Here is a 14105-nt window from a genome sequence, read left to right as displayed (position 1 = left end):
TCATGACTAGAGAGACTGTCAACAAGTACAGTGAAGAGCTGCTGTTTTTATGAGTGAGTTCATGTTTAAGATGTTATTCAGCACTGTCAACACTTTTTTTCAACACTTTTATAAAGCCATAAAACACCCTCTACCTATCCACTCAGCTTGTCTTTCTAAAATCGAGGGGTATTTCACGTTCTCTGGTCATACGAGTAACGACGTTTCCATGGGGAGAACCATATTTTTTGTACGGGTCCTTTGCCCTACTCGTGTAACCCTAACTCTGTTACACCAATCATAGTAAACCACCAGCTCCCTACCAGTCCTCTACCTTTGATATTATCCAGACAGTCTGTCACTGTATTCACTCTCCATATCGTAGTGTGGAGCAGTGTTTCACCTTGCACCCTGAGAGACCCCGTACCCTGTGAGCCAGGGGCGTTTTAGCACCTTGGACCAGAAGTGGCACCTGGCTGGGGTGAGCCTGACCTAGGCCCAGCCCTGGATAAGATAAAATCTACATTTGGGAGTATTACCTAGCATTCTGTCTTTCCTCAGTAGGAAATGGCTAATGAGATGTGGCATAACATTCTGGTTTGTAGTGTGTGCAGCTCTGGGTGAGGTTTGCAGCTCGGGGTGAGGGCCGCTGCTAGGAGTTAGTCTACTATATGAAGAGACTATTTTCTCTAGACATCCTGTAATTCATTATTATAGCTATAGTGTGCTGTATGTGTAATTTTATGACCCCCCCACCTCTCTGGCCTTTGAAGATTCAGCCTCGCCACAGGCTGTCACAGTCTACAAGCCAGAGGCACTCCCACCAGAGGATTCCACCTTCCTGGAACGCAACTTTGTCTGCAGGTTAAGATGTCTCCTGGACAACTCCACTGGCTTCCTAGTAAGTTCATGGAGGAAATGTTTGCAATTTCTGGAAAATGTAGGGAATTTTAGGAAAGGATTTTTCAACCCTAATCATTTAAAATAATTATTTTATAAGATTACTTGTAAACAGTGTACTAGAGCGCAATGGAAATCAACTCATCTCTCGCTGATACTCTTGAGATTGTAATTGCATTATGACAGCCACTGAAGTCACTTTCTTTGAGGATGAGTGGAGTGTCAGGAAGGGGTTTAAATATGTGTTGCCCTGAAGTGGGGGAATCAGTGTGAGGCTTCTCCAATTCCCCTTTGAGTTCAGGGAAGGGTGGGGCCAAAGACTGCTTATCCAGACCAGGAAATTATCCTACAGATAGCGTTTGCAGTCAAGCTTTGAGAACACAAAAATATTCTCTACTTTTTGTAATGTTTTTGCATTTCTCTACAGTTTTGTGAATGTCAAGTTATAATCACTGAATAATTAAATCCATATATTAGCCGCGTCATTGTTTAAGCCGCGAGGTTCAAAGCGTGGGAAAAAAGTTGCGGCTTATAGTCCGGAAAATACGGTAAATTTAAATTGACTTTGCCCATTTGATCAATGACCATTTGGTGTTTTAACTAGGCTAGTTAAAAAATGTTACTAGATTTTCCATAAAATCAAACATTTTCAATCTCGTTAGATTTTATGGACATTTTCCTAGAAGTCTATTTGAAAATCTAATTTGATTTCATTTACATTTTCTAGATTTTCTTAGAATATAGATGGTGTTTGGGTTTTTCTGAGTGGGCTGATTGTTACAGAGCTAAATAAATCCTCTGTCACAAGTCACTTACTGATTTCTCAAATCTAATATGGGAAATGACGTGGATAACTATGCCTTTGTCCTCTGGCTAGCCTCAATTCTCCCTCTGAACTTTTCAACTCTGCAGAAAAATAACACCCGTGTTGGATGACCTGAACACAAATCAAATCTGTGTCAAATTCTGTACAGGCAGGGAAACAGATAAAAATAAATAATAATAATTAAATCAGAAAGACCCATTGAGTTCTTATTTCAGTCTTTTCTGTTACTTAGATTTACACATTTTAGAAAGTAAACTTTCACTTACATACCTTATTAAAGGAACATTAAAAAGAAAATTCAACTTCATATTCATCGTCTCCAGCACCACCCCAACATCAATATATGTGAAAATGGCGTGTTTCTATGTTCTGTAGTAAAAAAAGTGAGGAAGATGTGTTTCCAATGACATCAACCAATTCGTAGACAATTAGGAGGCAATTAGTAGGTAATGCCTCCTCATAATTGGTTAAAATCACATGATGCGCACCGAGGGTGTCATTGGGAACACTTATCTTCCTCCATATTTTTACTACAGAACATAGATGCTATTTTCACCTATGTTGATGATGAATAGGAAGTTCCTTTAAGGTGCTACCAGTTGCATGGAGAAAAAGTGTACTCAATAAAAAGAGCTCCAGCTCATTGATAATCTTGACGCTTCTTCCAACAGTTTAATGGGATCTTATTTAACCAATGTTCCTGTCTGAATCGACCATCACTGTGGAATAGGGGGCCATTTGGGACACAGCCCTGACTATGTTTAATGGCTATTCTGCGTTCTCCAGGCCCTGAACATCCAGGGGCGTCTAAAGTTCCTCCATGGCCAGAGCGAGAGGACCAAGGAGGGCAAGGCCATCCCGCCTCAGCTGGCTCTGTTCGCCCTGGCCTCGCCCTTGCAGCCCCCCACCATCCTGGAGATCCGCACCAAGAACTTAATCTTCAAGACCAAGCACAAGCTGGACTTCACCCCCACTGCCTGCGATGCCAAGTGAGTGACGATAACAGCAGTGGGCCTGTCTAGTGAGCCTTACTGCTGCTAAGCACCTTCAATACATAGGGAACATGACCACTTCACTACAATATTTTACATTGAATTCAAAGCTTGCCGTTTGAATGGTAAGTCATTTTATTGTTCACCTCCCCGGGTACTGGAGTTGTGAACGAGCTATTTAGTTAAATCTAGTACAATGCATCACATTTCTTGTGAGATGTATGTTTTAATTGTATGTGGTCCCTGTCAAATAAACCTAAACATTTATACATTTTAAGTGGAACCGTCAGCGCAATCAACATTTTTGAGATTATAAACTGGGTTGTTCGAGCCCTGAATGCTGATTGGCTGACAGCCGTGGTATGACAGCCCGTATACCACGGGTATGACAACATATATTTTTAATGCTCTAATTACATTGGTAACCACTTTATAATAGCAATAAGGCACATGGCCAATATACCACGGCTATGGGCTGTATCCAGGCACTGCGCTTGCGTCGTGCCTAAGAACAGCCCTTAGACGTGGTATATTGGCCATATACCACACCCCCTCGTGCCTTATTGATTAATTATGCGGTTAGATCACAAGTGTGATCTATTGAGAAGTAAGGAAGAGACATGTTTTGATCATGTTTTCATTGTGCTTTCTGTGTTTGTCCTGTCCTCCTGTACAGAGGGATGATGGTACTGGGTTACACTGAGGCTGAGCTGTGCAACTGTGGCTCAGGATACCAGTTCATCCATGCTGCTGACATGCTGCACTGTGCTGAGAACCACATGAGGAGTAAGACTGCTCTCCTGCTGCACACAGTCCTGTCATGTAGTGTAGTTCATGGAGACTGACAGACTGAGATAAAAAACGTGCAGCGCTCACTGCATAGTGTACTGCATGTTGAGTTGCACATTCTACATGTTGAGTAGTTCATTCTACAGCCAGTGTCCTGAGGGGACTTTCTGAACAGATTCATTCCTACAACTTCTAAAAAATGAATGGTGCTTTAAGATAAGATGATAAAACAAGACTGCGCTTTATTAATCCCTGATTGCAATTTGATTTAGTGAATTTTAGTGACAAGCAGAGGTGTGAACGTTTAAACATTCAAACTTTTATGCAAAATTGGGATCCTTAACGTTATGAAAAATCCTTGTTTTTTTGCTAAAATCACAGTGCAGTTAAAATGTTATTTTCCGTGTTATAGCCTAACTAGACGGTAGGCTATAAATGCCTGGGGAAAGTTGTGTAATTTTGAATATAAAACTTTAGGCTACTTTGGTGAATTTGCGAAACATGCAAGACAAGACATCATTTTTGCCTGCCCCCTCCTCTCCCCCTCACGCTGGCTCGCCTGCTCTTTATTAATGACGCAATTGTTTGTTCAGTCTTCGGTCTGTTGTGTGTAGGATATCCTAGCCTATTCATTGGTGATAGGTAAGGCTGGGTGATATGGGCAAAATATCATATCAGGGTATTTTTTTTTAAATTGTACGGTATGACGATAATTGATGTTTTTGAATAATAAAAGTTTTCTTTGAGTAGTGTGACCCTAGGGTGGCAACACATACATTCTAAGTGATTTCAATGGGTCTTTCTCCATTCTGATTGGTTTATACTGTTCAATTCAACTTCAACCAAAACAAATGAGTGAACTGTTGGAATCATGGAAATAGGATTATTCTAATTCTATAGTTAGAATATAATAGTGGTCAATTTGAATTCAGTGTTTGACATGACAACGAATGAAAATGCCAGGGAAGAGTTATTGTGACAGGTTAGAAACTGTTAAGTGTTTCCTAGGGGACCCTATAATCTTTGGCTACATTGACTGTTCTCTCTTAGCTACTTCATGTATCTAACATATTCTTGCTTCGCGTATTCCTCTGATTTAGACAACATGCTGATTTAGGTCTACACCATCACTGGTATTATCAGGCTGTATAGCTAATTATGTTTGCTCTGACTCAGTACATTTATTAGCTAGCTAACGATTAGCATTAGCGGCTAACAGGATTTAGGGACAAATTGCTAAGAAAAGACAAAACTAGCTGTTTGCAGATGTAAGAAACACAAACCAATAAGTGTAATTGTAGAACGCTATTGGGTTTATAGTAAGAAGCAAAGTGAAAACAGCATCGTTGTCATCAACATTGTTGCATGTGCTGCATTGCCCATGCAGCCTGGTTGAGGAACAGTGAATGCTCTCCTTGAGTGACAGGGTGCAGGCCTAGGTCTGTCTGAACAGCGGCATGGAGAGAGTGGATAGAGATGACTCAAGTAGTGAAGTAAACTATAAAAATAGACGTTACACAAGGCGTATCACATTTAACAAACCAAACATTCAAATACCATTATAGAAGCTAAAGTAAAAACCCAAACCGGTCCCTGCATCAATACCGGTATATCGTCAAATACGGTATAGCGCCCAGCCCTGCTTTGCTGAAGTTACGAAACATTGCAAGCCAAGAAATGGCAAGATACATCATTCCATTACGAGATACAGCTTTTGATTACCGATAGATAGGACTAGTCCGTGGTTCTGACTGTTTGATTACCGATAGATAGGCCTAGTGCGTGGTTCTGACTGTTTGATAACCGATAGATAGGCCTAGTGCGTGGTTCTGACTGTTTGATTACCGATAGATAGGCCTAGTGCGTGGTTCTGACTGTTTGATTACCGATAGATAGGCCTAGTGCGTGGTTCTGACTGTTTGATTACCGATAGATAGGACTAGTGCGTGGTTCTGACTGTTTGATAACCGATAGATAGGACTAGTGCGTGGTTCTGACTGTTTGATTACCGATAGATAGGACTAGTGCGTGGTTCTGACTGTTTGATTACCGATAGATAGGACTAGTGCGTGGTTCTGACTGTTTGATTATCGATAGATAGGACTAGTGCGTGGTTCTGACTGTTTGATTACCGATAGATAGGACTAGTGCGTGGTTCTGACTGTTTGATAACCGATAGATAGGCCTAGTGCGTGGTTCTGACTGTTTGATAACCGATAGATAGGCCTAGTGCGTGGTTCTGACTGTTTGATTACCGATAGATAGGACTAGTGCGTGGTTCTGACTGTTTGATTACCGATAGATAGGCCTAGTGCGTGGTTCTGACTGTTTGATAACCGATAGATAGGCCTAGTGCGTGGTTCTGACTGTTTGATTACCGATAGATAGGACTAGTGCGTGGTTCTGACTGTTTGATTACCGATAGATAGGCCTAGTCCGTGGTTCTGACTGTTTGATAACCGATAGATAGGACTAGTGCGTGGTTCTGACTGTTTGATTACCGATAGATAGGACTAGTGCGTGGTTCTGACTGTTTGATTACCGATAGATAGGACTAGTGCGTGGTTCTGACTGTTTGATTACCGATAGATAGGCCTAGTGCGTGGTTCTGACTGTTTGATAACCGATAGATAGGCCTAGTGCGTGGTTCTGACTGTTTGATTACCGATAGATAGGACTAGTGCGTGGTTCTGACTGTTTGATTACCGATAGATAGGCCTAGTGCGTGGTTCTGACTGTTTGATAACCGATAGATAGGACTAGTGCGTGGTTCTGACTGTTTGATTACCGATAGATAGGCCTAGTGCGTGGTTCTGACTGTTTGATTACCGATAGATAGGACTAGTGCGTGGTTCTGACTGTTTGATTACCGATAGATAGGACTAGTGCGTGGTTCTGACTGTTTGATTACCGATAGATAGGCCTAGTGCGTGGTTCTGACTGTTTGATTACCGATAGATAGGACTAGTCCGTGGTTCTGACTGTTTGATTACCGATAGATAGGCCTAGCGCGTGGTTCTGACTGTTTGATTACCGATAGATAGGCCTAGTGCGTGGTTCTGACTGTTTGATTACCGATAGATAGGCCTAGTGCGTGGTTCTGACTGTTTGATTACCGATAGATAGGCCTAGCGCGTGGTTCTGACTGTTTGCCTGGTGGCCGACCTGCCTATAATGTGCGCCTCCTGTCTCCCTGGCCCTCGCTAGCTCTCTATGAATGATGCCAGTGTTTGTGTTCTCAGAAGTTTGGCAACTAATAATTCTCCTCCGTTCCAAAAATACTGTATCTTAGGGGTCGATTCTTAGCGCAATCTAATCTTAACACTCAGAAACGGGAGTCGACACCTGGAGTCGTCGTGTAAGGAGTCGAATCTATTATTTTGGAGTCGACTCTCCACCACTACGTCATTGTCGTTAACTTTTGAAAAATGCCTAAGAAATGCAAGCGGCAGCAGCGAAGTCCCGTTAAATGAGAAGGAAATGGCAACTTTGCGAAGTGGAATTGAGGTACAGGAATTGTAGTACAGGTGCAATGCTTCACCATCTGAAAGGGACGCACCGTGAGACCCAAACCGTTGCTGGCAGCAGCACAGTTGCATGGTGAATTCACATGAAACGTTATGAATTTTCTGTATCTTTTTACAGAAACCGCAAGGAGAAAAATTCTGTTTAAATGTCTTTTTTTTTTTTTTCCTTATGCCACATCCCTAGTGACTTTTGGTGACATTTTTAGTTTATTAGTAAAACTGCATGAATGTCCTATACACATTTCTGCTGTGTAACTTGGTTAATAATGTGTGTCTGTGTTTCTCCATGCCCAGTGATAAAGACCGGAGAAAGTGGGATGACAGTATTCAGGCTGCTGACCAAGCTGACAGGCTGGGTATGGGTGCAGGCTAACGCCAGACTGGTCTATAAGAACGGACGGCCTGAGTGTATCATCGCATCCCAAAGAGTCCTCACGTACGTCTCGACACGCACACACACAACCTCATTGTTTAATGTCATTCCATTGGGGTGGCAAATAGCCTAAAGGTTAAGAGCATTGGGCCAAAAGTTTGCTGGTTGGAATCCTTGAGCTGAATAGGTGAATAAACTGTTGACGTGCCATTGAGCAAAGCACTTAACCCTAATTGCTCCTGCAAGTCACTCTGGATAAGAGCGTCTGCTAAATGACTAAAATGTAATAGTTTTTTAGTGATGAAGAGGGAGAGGACAACCTAAGGAAGCGGAGCCTCCAGCTGCCTTTCAGTTACACCACTGGGGAGGCTCTTCTCTACAACACCAGCTTCCCCAAGACTCTGGTAACAGGGGACTCCTTAGCAGGCGACACCATCGGCTCTGCAGGAAACACCACCAGCAACCAGGATGGAACCCTGGACCCTGACTCACTGCTGGGCTCTCTGTTGAAACAGGACAAGTCTGTCTACTGCTGCTCCCCTCAGACTCAGAACCAGCTCCAACTCCAGGAGGAGGTGGCAGGGCTTCCACAGGAGGAGGTGGCAGGGCTTCCACAGGAGGTGTGGCAGGGCTTCACAGGAGGAGTGGCAGGGCTTGAAGGTGGCAGGGCTTCCACAGAGAGGTGGCAGGGCTTCCACAGGAGGAGGTGGCAGGGCTTCCACAGGAGGAGGTGGCAGCACAGGAGGAGTGTGGGGGCATCTTCTCCAGCAGCTGGCAGGAGGGCAGCATCCTCTCTCTGTCGGAGAGAGTCCTCTTCAAGCAGGAGCCCTTGGGGGATGGCGGGGGGATCCACGGCTTCTCATCGGAGGACATGTAACTGATCACTTACTATTTATCTTATGTGTATATGTGTGGTTGCTACTGTTTTTAATAATATAACCTTGACTGCGCTACACATTTCCCAATTGTGACTATAAAGATATTGATTTGATTGACAGAGACAGGGATTTGTGGAGCTTCATGATGAACCTGGGCATCAGTAGGGAGGACCTGGAGCTGTTCCAGCAGGATGAGATGTTCCTCGATGTGGATCTGGACGCTGGCCGAGACGGCCTCCTTCCTGACCTGACAGACGAGATTCTCTCCTACGTACAGGAGTCTCTGAGGAAGAGGTCGGACTGGGGTCAGACTGTATTCTCTTGCAGGGGGGCTAAGTTAGGGGATCAGGACTATAGCTGTCCTACCACGCTGTTACACCAACCATCTATGGAACAACCACTAACCCCACAACCACATTCTACTACAGTGCCTCAGTGGCAGTCACAGATACAGCTGCCTGTAGTCCATCCCCATCCCCTATCAGTTCACCACTATCAGTCTCCGCCCCACTACCCACAGCAGCCAATACTGCAGCATTGTTTACACACACAGCCCCACCCACAGACAGCATTGCAGGCAACACAGCAGCAGCAACAGAGCCATCTAAATGGACAGGTATTGCCAACCCAACAGCAGCAGCAGCTGTGTAACAGACTGAAGCACATGCAGGTGACTGGGACGGGTTCAATAACACAAAGACAGAAAGACATCGCCAAGCAGCAGCAGCGGATTCCTCCATTGTTCAACGTGGAGCAGCCAGGGGGGCTCCAGACTCACCACGGCCACCCCCAGCACGGGAACCTCTGCCTGGGGGAAGCTTCCCTGGCCCTGGGCCTCCCCTACAGGAACCGCTCCTCAGTGCTCTCCTCCTATGTACCCACCACGGGCCTCCAGAGCCAGGGGGTGGACGGAGAGCTCACGCCACAGAATTTGGAGGAGTTGCTGGGCAGCCTGGAGTCCAGTGGTCCCCGGCCGACAGAGGATGGTAGGGGAGCGTCCCAGTGGAGTGTGGTGGAGGCCCTAGGTGTGTTCCAGCAGCAGAGGCACCGCCCTGACGGCCTGGCTCAGTCTCAGGCCACCAGCCAGGGCTGGGCTCAGCATGCCTATCCCCTGGCTATGGGACTCAGCCAGGTCAACAGAGCAGAGTGGCCATTCACCACACAGGTAAGAAAGGTGACACTAACCTGGGTAGTGTTCATTAGGTATCAAACGGGTAAAATATTGTGAAGCGTAAAAGGGGGCCTACCTGAACTGGTCTAATAAAAACGCTAATAAATAAAATATTGTGCCCCATGGAACAAGATCTAATGTATTTATAAAATCATTTTTTACATCAGCAGATGTCACAAACTGCTTATACAGAAACCCAGCCAGAAACCACAGACAGCAAGCAATGCAGATGTAGAAGCACGGGGGCTAGGGCCCTGAACTAATGATGGAAAATGTTAGACCTATGTGCTTTACTTCCTCTAGCTATATGCTCATCATGTGAACGTTGAATACCATTGGCACATACTTACTCGCGCATCAGATTTACCAAGGCAATGAGACTTTAGAAACAGAAAGTCATTTGACCATTGAAAGCCAGTGGGTATTTACACATCAAGGCAATTTAGACCAGAAAAGGGAGGCTTAGCTAAGTCGGCCATTTCCTCTGTTCCAGAACGGGAGCCTGAAGGAGGCTGGTCCAGCCCCTGGCCCTGTACCCAACCCTGGGTCCTCCAGGGGGGCAGACCATGGACATGCAGCAGCAGGGCAGCCAAAGCACCAGCCTCCTCCTCCCTCTGCTGAGAGCAGGCCCTACCCTGACCTCCCTCTGAGTGGATTCATGTGAGACTGAAGGCCCTCCTCCCTGGAGGCTCCAGAGCCAGACGTTCCAAGGCCAGCCAGCTGCCCCCGGTCCCCCGGAGGGAGCAGAGCCCTGACTGACGACAGCACCACACAACAGAGGCTAGAGGGATAAGGCTCCTCCTGTCTGGCACCCAGCTGCACATGGCTCCCCTGAGACCACTAAGACTGTTTCCAAAATGGGCCCTTGTCAAAAGTAGCGCGCTATATAGGGGATAGGGTACAATTTGGGCTGCAGTCTAAAACAGGAACCAGGGCATGTCTGGGAGTATGGAGGACTTGGACTGGAGAGTTCCCATGTGGATCATTTTGTTAGAGCTTGGCACTTGCAACGCCAGGGTTGTGGGTTCGATTCCCACGGGGGACCAGTATGAAAATGTATGCACTCACTACTATAAGTCGCTCTGGATCAGAGCATTTGCAAATTACTAAAATGTAAAAGTGAGATTCACATCCAGAGAGACTGTCTGAAGGTCAGACAGCAGGCAGAGGGACAGTCAGAGACAGAGATTGTGACAGACAGACGGAGGGGAGACCAGAGGAAGTGGATGATCAATCAAATGTATTTATAAAGCACTTCTTACATCAGCTGATGTCATAGTGCTGTACAGAAACCCAGCCTAAAACCCCAAACAGCAAGCAATGCAGGTGTAGAAGCACAGTGGCTAGGAAAAACTCCCTAAAAAGGCAGGAACCTAGGAAGAAACCCAGAGAGGAACCAGGCTCTGAGAGGTGGCCAGTCCTCTTTAGGCTGTGCCGGGTAGAGATTATAACAGAACATGGCCAAGATGTTCATAGATGACCAGCAGGGTCAAATAATAATAATCACCGTGGTTGTTGAGGGTGCAACAGGTCGGCACCTCAGGAGTAAATGTCAGTTGGCTTTTCATAGCTGATCATTCAGAGTATCTCTACCGCTCCTGCTGTCTCTAGAGAGTTGAAAACAGCAGGTCTGGGACAGGTAGCACGTACGGTGAACAGGTCAGGTATCAATAACCGCAGGCAGAACAGATGGAAGTGGAGCAGCATTAAGACCAGGTGGACTGGGGACAGTCCAGAGTCATCAGGCCAGGTAGTGTATAGAAATGTAATGGACTAATGACCTGTTTGAATGTGGACTTGCTTTAAAAAGAAAACTCTTGTCAGCCATTTTGTTCATCCAGAAAAACAGTCATGGTTTACTGGTCAGTGTGTCAGCATGCCATGTCATGAACCTGATGTAATACTGAACAACCAGTTCTTTCATTGGTCAGTGAGTAAGATGAGATGATGCAGAACTCAAATGTTACCAATCCTCTGGGCCCGTATTCATAAAGTATCTCTGAGTAGGACTGCTGAACTAGGATCAGTGTTTTCTTTTAGATCATAAAGAATATGATTATATGGAGAAGGGTGGTGGATCTGATCCTAGATTAGCACTCCTACTCTGAGACACTTTATGAATACGGAGCCTTGCTTTTAAAGTCCCTGTACTATAGCATTCTGGCTTTTAAAGTCCCAGTACTATAGCATTTACTTTGACAGCATTTATTGTGAATATATATATATAAGCCATTGTTTGCTTAGAAATAATCACTTGCATTTAAAGGTGCAGTTGAATGACCATAAGCTATTTGAGCTATCGATGAGATGGAGTATCTGTCTACACTGTGCTTGATATTTTGTACAAAATGCATTGACAATCCTACTAAATCATTAAGTAATTTTATGAGCAATTTCATCACTTTAGTGGACTTCAACCAGCTTTATGGATCCTGTCAATCTGTTCTTCAGCCTACTCGCTTGCATTGCAAGACAGGCAAAGTAATCATAATTTATAGATGAGTTAGTAGTCCAAGACCCAATTACATTTTCTACATCTCAAATAGCACTCTATGCCCTATGTAGTGCACCAGGGCCCATAGGGCTCTTGTCAAAAGTAGTGAACTATATTGTGAATAGGGTGCCATCTGGGTCATTGCCATTGCGTTCAAGTGGCAGATCAATATGTAGATCAAACACATCTAACTTGAAGAAAATCTATGCACTTATTTATGGCAAAATAACCTATTGCACTCTTAGTGAAATTAGAAGACTGTTGTATGTAGCACTTTAAAAAATGTACCTTGTTTAACTGAGCCAATCATGTTCATGTTGCTATGCAGAATAGTGCAGTGGAACGGTAGACCCCTTGTTGTTTGGAGGTCTGTCACTTCATTGACATAATTCAGTGAAAGTCAGGGTTTATTTAATTTATTTTGTCAAAAGACAAATCAGACTTTGAATGTGTTCAAATTCAATCAATGAAAATGTTCAGTTTTGCATTTGTTTGTATTTTGTATGAAATTGTGTACAATTTATGTAATGAGCAGTTTTAGTTAACATGAAATAATAATAAATAAATCATGACAGTGCAGGAAGAGAAAGTTTACTGTTCTGTTCTTTCACACGATGATAAATGTTTATCAAGTACAGTTGAAGGGTTTTATTTACACTAGCCCTTGACCAAGTACAGTTGAAGGGTTTTATTTACACTAGCCCTTGACCAAGTACAGTTGAAGGGTTTTATTTACACTAGCCCTTGACCAAGTACAGTTGAAGGGTTTTATTTACACTAGCCCTTGACCAAGTACAGTTGAAGGGTTTTATTTACACTAGCCCTTGACCAAATACAGTTGAAGGGTTTTATTTATACTGCTGTACAGGGTAGGTTTTCTGTCACAAATAAGTTGGTTAAATGTTGTCACAGGTAGGCTTGTAAAAATACAGGTAATTTACCAAAGTTACTGGAATCTTCTATAATTTTGGTAATTAACAGAATTTATTGCAGTCTATGCTAAGTTCAGTCATTTATACTTTTTTTTTTTTTTGTACTTTGGATCCCTTTTTCTCCACAATTTTTGTGATATCCAATTGGTAGTTACAGTCTTGTCCCATCGCTGCAACTCCCGTACGGACTCGGGAGAGGCGATGGTCGAGAGCCCTCTGAAACGCGACCCTGCCAAGCCACACTGCTTCTTGACTCACTGCTCGCTTAACCCGGGGGCCAGCCACACCAATGTTTCTGGAGGAAAATCTGGTGACTGTGTCAGCGTGCATGCGCCCGGCCCGCCACAGGAGTCGCTAGAGCACGATGTGACAAGGACATCCCGGACAACAACAAAAAAACTCCCTAACCCGGACGACGCTTGGCCAATTGTGCGTTGCCTCATGGGTCTCCCGGTCATGGCCGTCTGCGACACCGATGGGGATGGAGCCCAGATCTGTAGTGATGCCTCAAGCGTATTTAGAGAAAATAGCCTAACTAAGGAAAAAAGCATCTAATCAACAATGGCATCATTTAACTCTGCAACTCTTTCAACAATTGACTTTTATCACAGCTGCCACCAGTTTGATGGCAAAACATTGATAACAAATACATATTGACATAGTAGCAAAATATATAAAGGATATTTTATGCTGAAGCCCTCATATTTAACACTGATGGTATTTGCTAAGTTTGGTTGATATTTAGGAAAATGTTTTAGTGTTATCTTATTTAATTATTTCATATATTTTACATGTGATAAGGCCACACAGTGGGCCAGAGATGATGAGACACCTGTAATAATCTGAAGTACCCAAAATGGCCACTAGATGTGATAAGATTCTTGAAAGTTCCAAACCTTTTGGAGTGCCCCTAAGTAAAACCCCAACACTGGACAGACAGATACACAGTACAGCTGATGCAGCTTTATAACACCCTGAAGAAGGATGAAATGCACTATTCAATAATAAACATTTTTGATTCAACTTCCACTGTCCTAGAGTGACTCTCACACATCTAGCTTGCTCCAAATCCTCAATTAATGAACCTTGATTAGACTGCAAGCCAAGGCGTTTCTTCCTTTGCACTGTAGCTTTGACAGTCAGAGCAGTACCCATGGACTGCAGAGCATGTTGAGTCCTCTCCTCGCAGGCATCCTCCTTCAAGCCCACTCATCCTCAGCTTTATACATGTATTCTCTATGGCT

The 14105-nt window shown here is 44.1% G+C and overlaps 1 protein-coding gene across 1 annotated transcript in view; it reads left to right on the top strand.

Annotated features, from left to right (window-relative positions):
* The window catches only part of LOC106605709 (aryl hydrocarbon receptor), a 33205-nt gene extending 20691 nt beyond the window's left edge, over window positions 1-12514 (top strand). The window contains exons 6-13 of the mRNA XM_045719169.1: window positions 753-880; window positions 2492-2694; window positions 3374-3483; window positions 7308-7449; window positions 7685-8006; window positions 8132-8259; window positions 8385-9429; window positions 9929-12514. Of these exons, the coding sequence (XP_045575125.1) occupies window positions 753-880; window positions 2492-2694; window positions 3374-3483; window positions 7308-7449; window positions 7685-8006; window positions 8132-8259; window positions 8385-9429; window positions 9929-10099 (2249 nt within the window). The 3' untranslated portion in view covers window positions 10100-12514. The remainder of the gene's footprint in view (window positions 1-752; window positions 881-2491; window positions 2695-3373; window positions 3484-7307; window positions 7450-7684; window positions 8007-8131; window positions 8260-8384; window positions 9430-9928) is intronic.
* Window positions 12515-14105: the final 1591 nt, after the last annotated feature.

The sequence above is a fragment of the Salmo salar genome, chromosome ssa05 (genome assembly GCF_905237065.1).
Source record: "Salmo salar chromosome ssa05, Ssal_v3.1, whole genome shotgun sequence".
Taxonomy (NCBI): Eukaryota; Metazoa; Chordata; class Actinopteri; order Salmoniformes; family Salmonidae; genus Salmo; species Salmo salar.
Note: the sequence above shows the minus strand (reverse complement) of the source record. Positions and strands in the feature narration are given on the sequence as shown.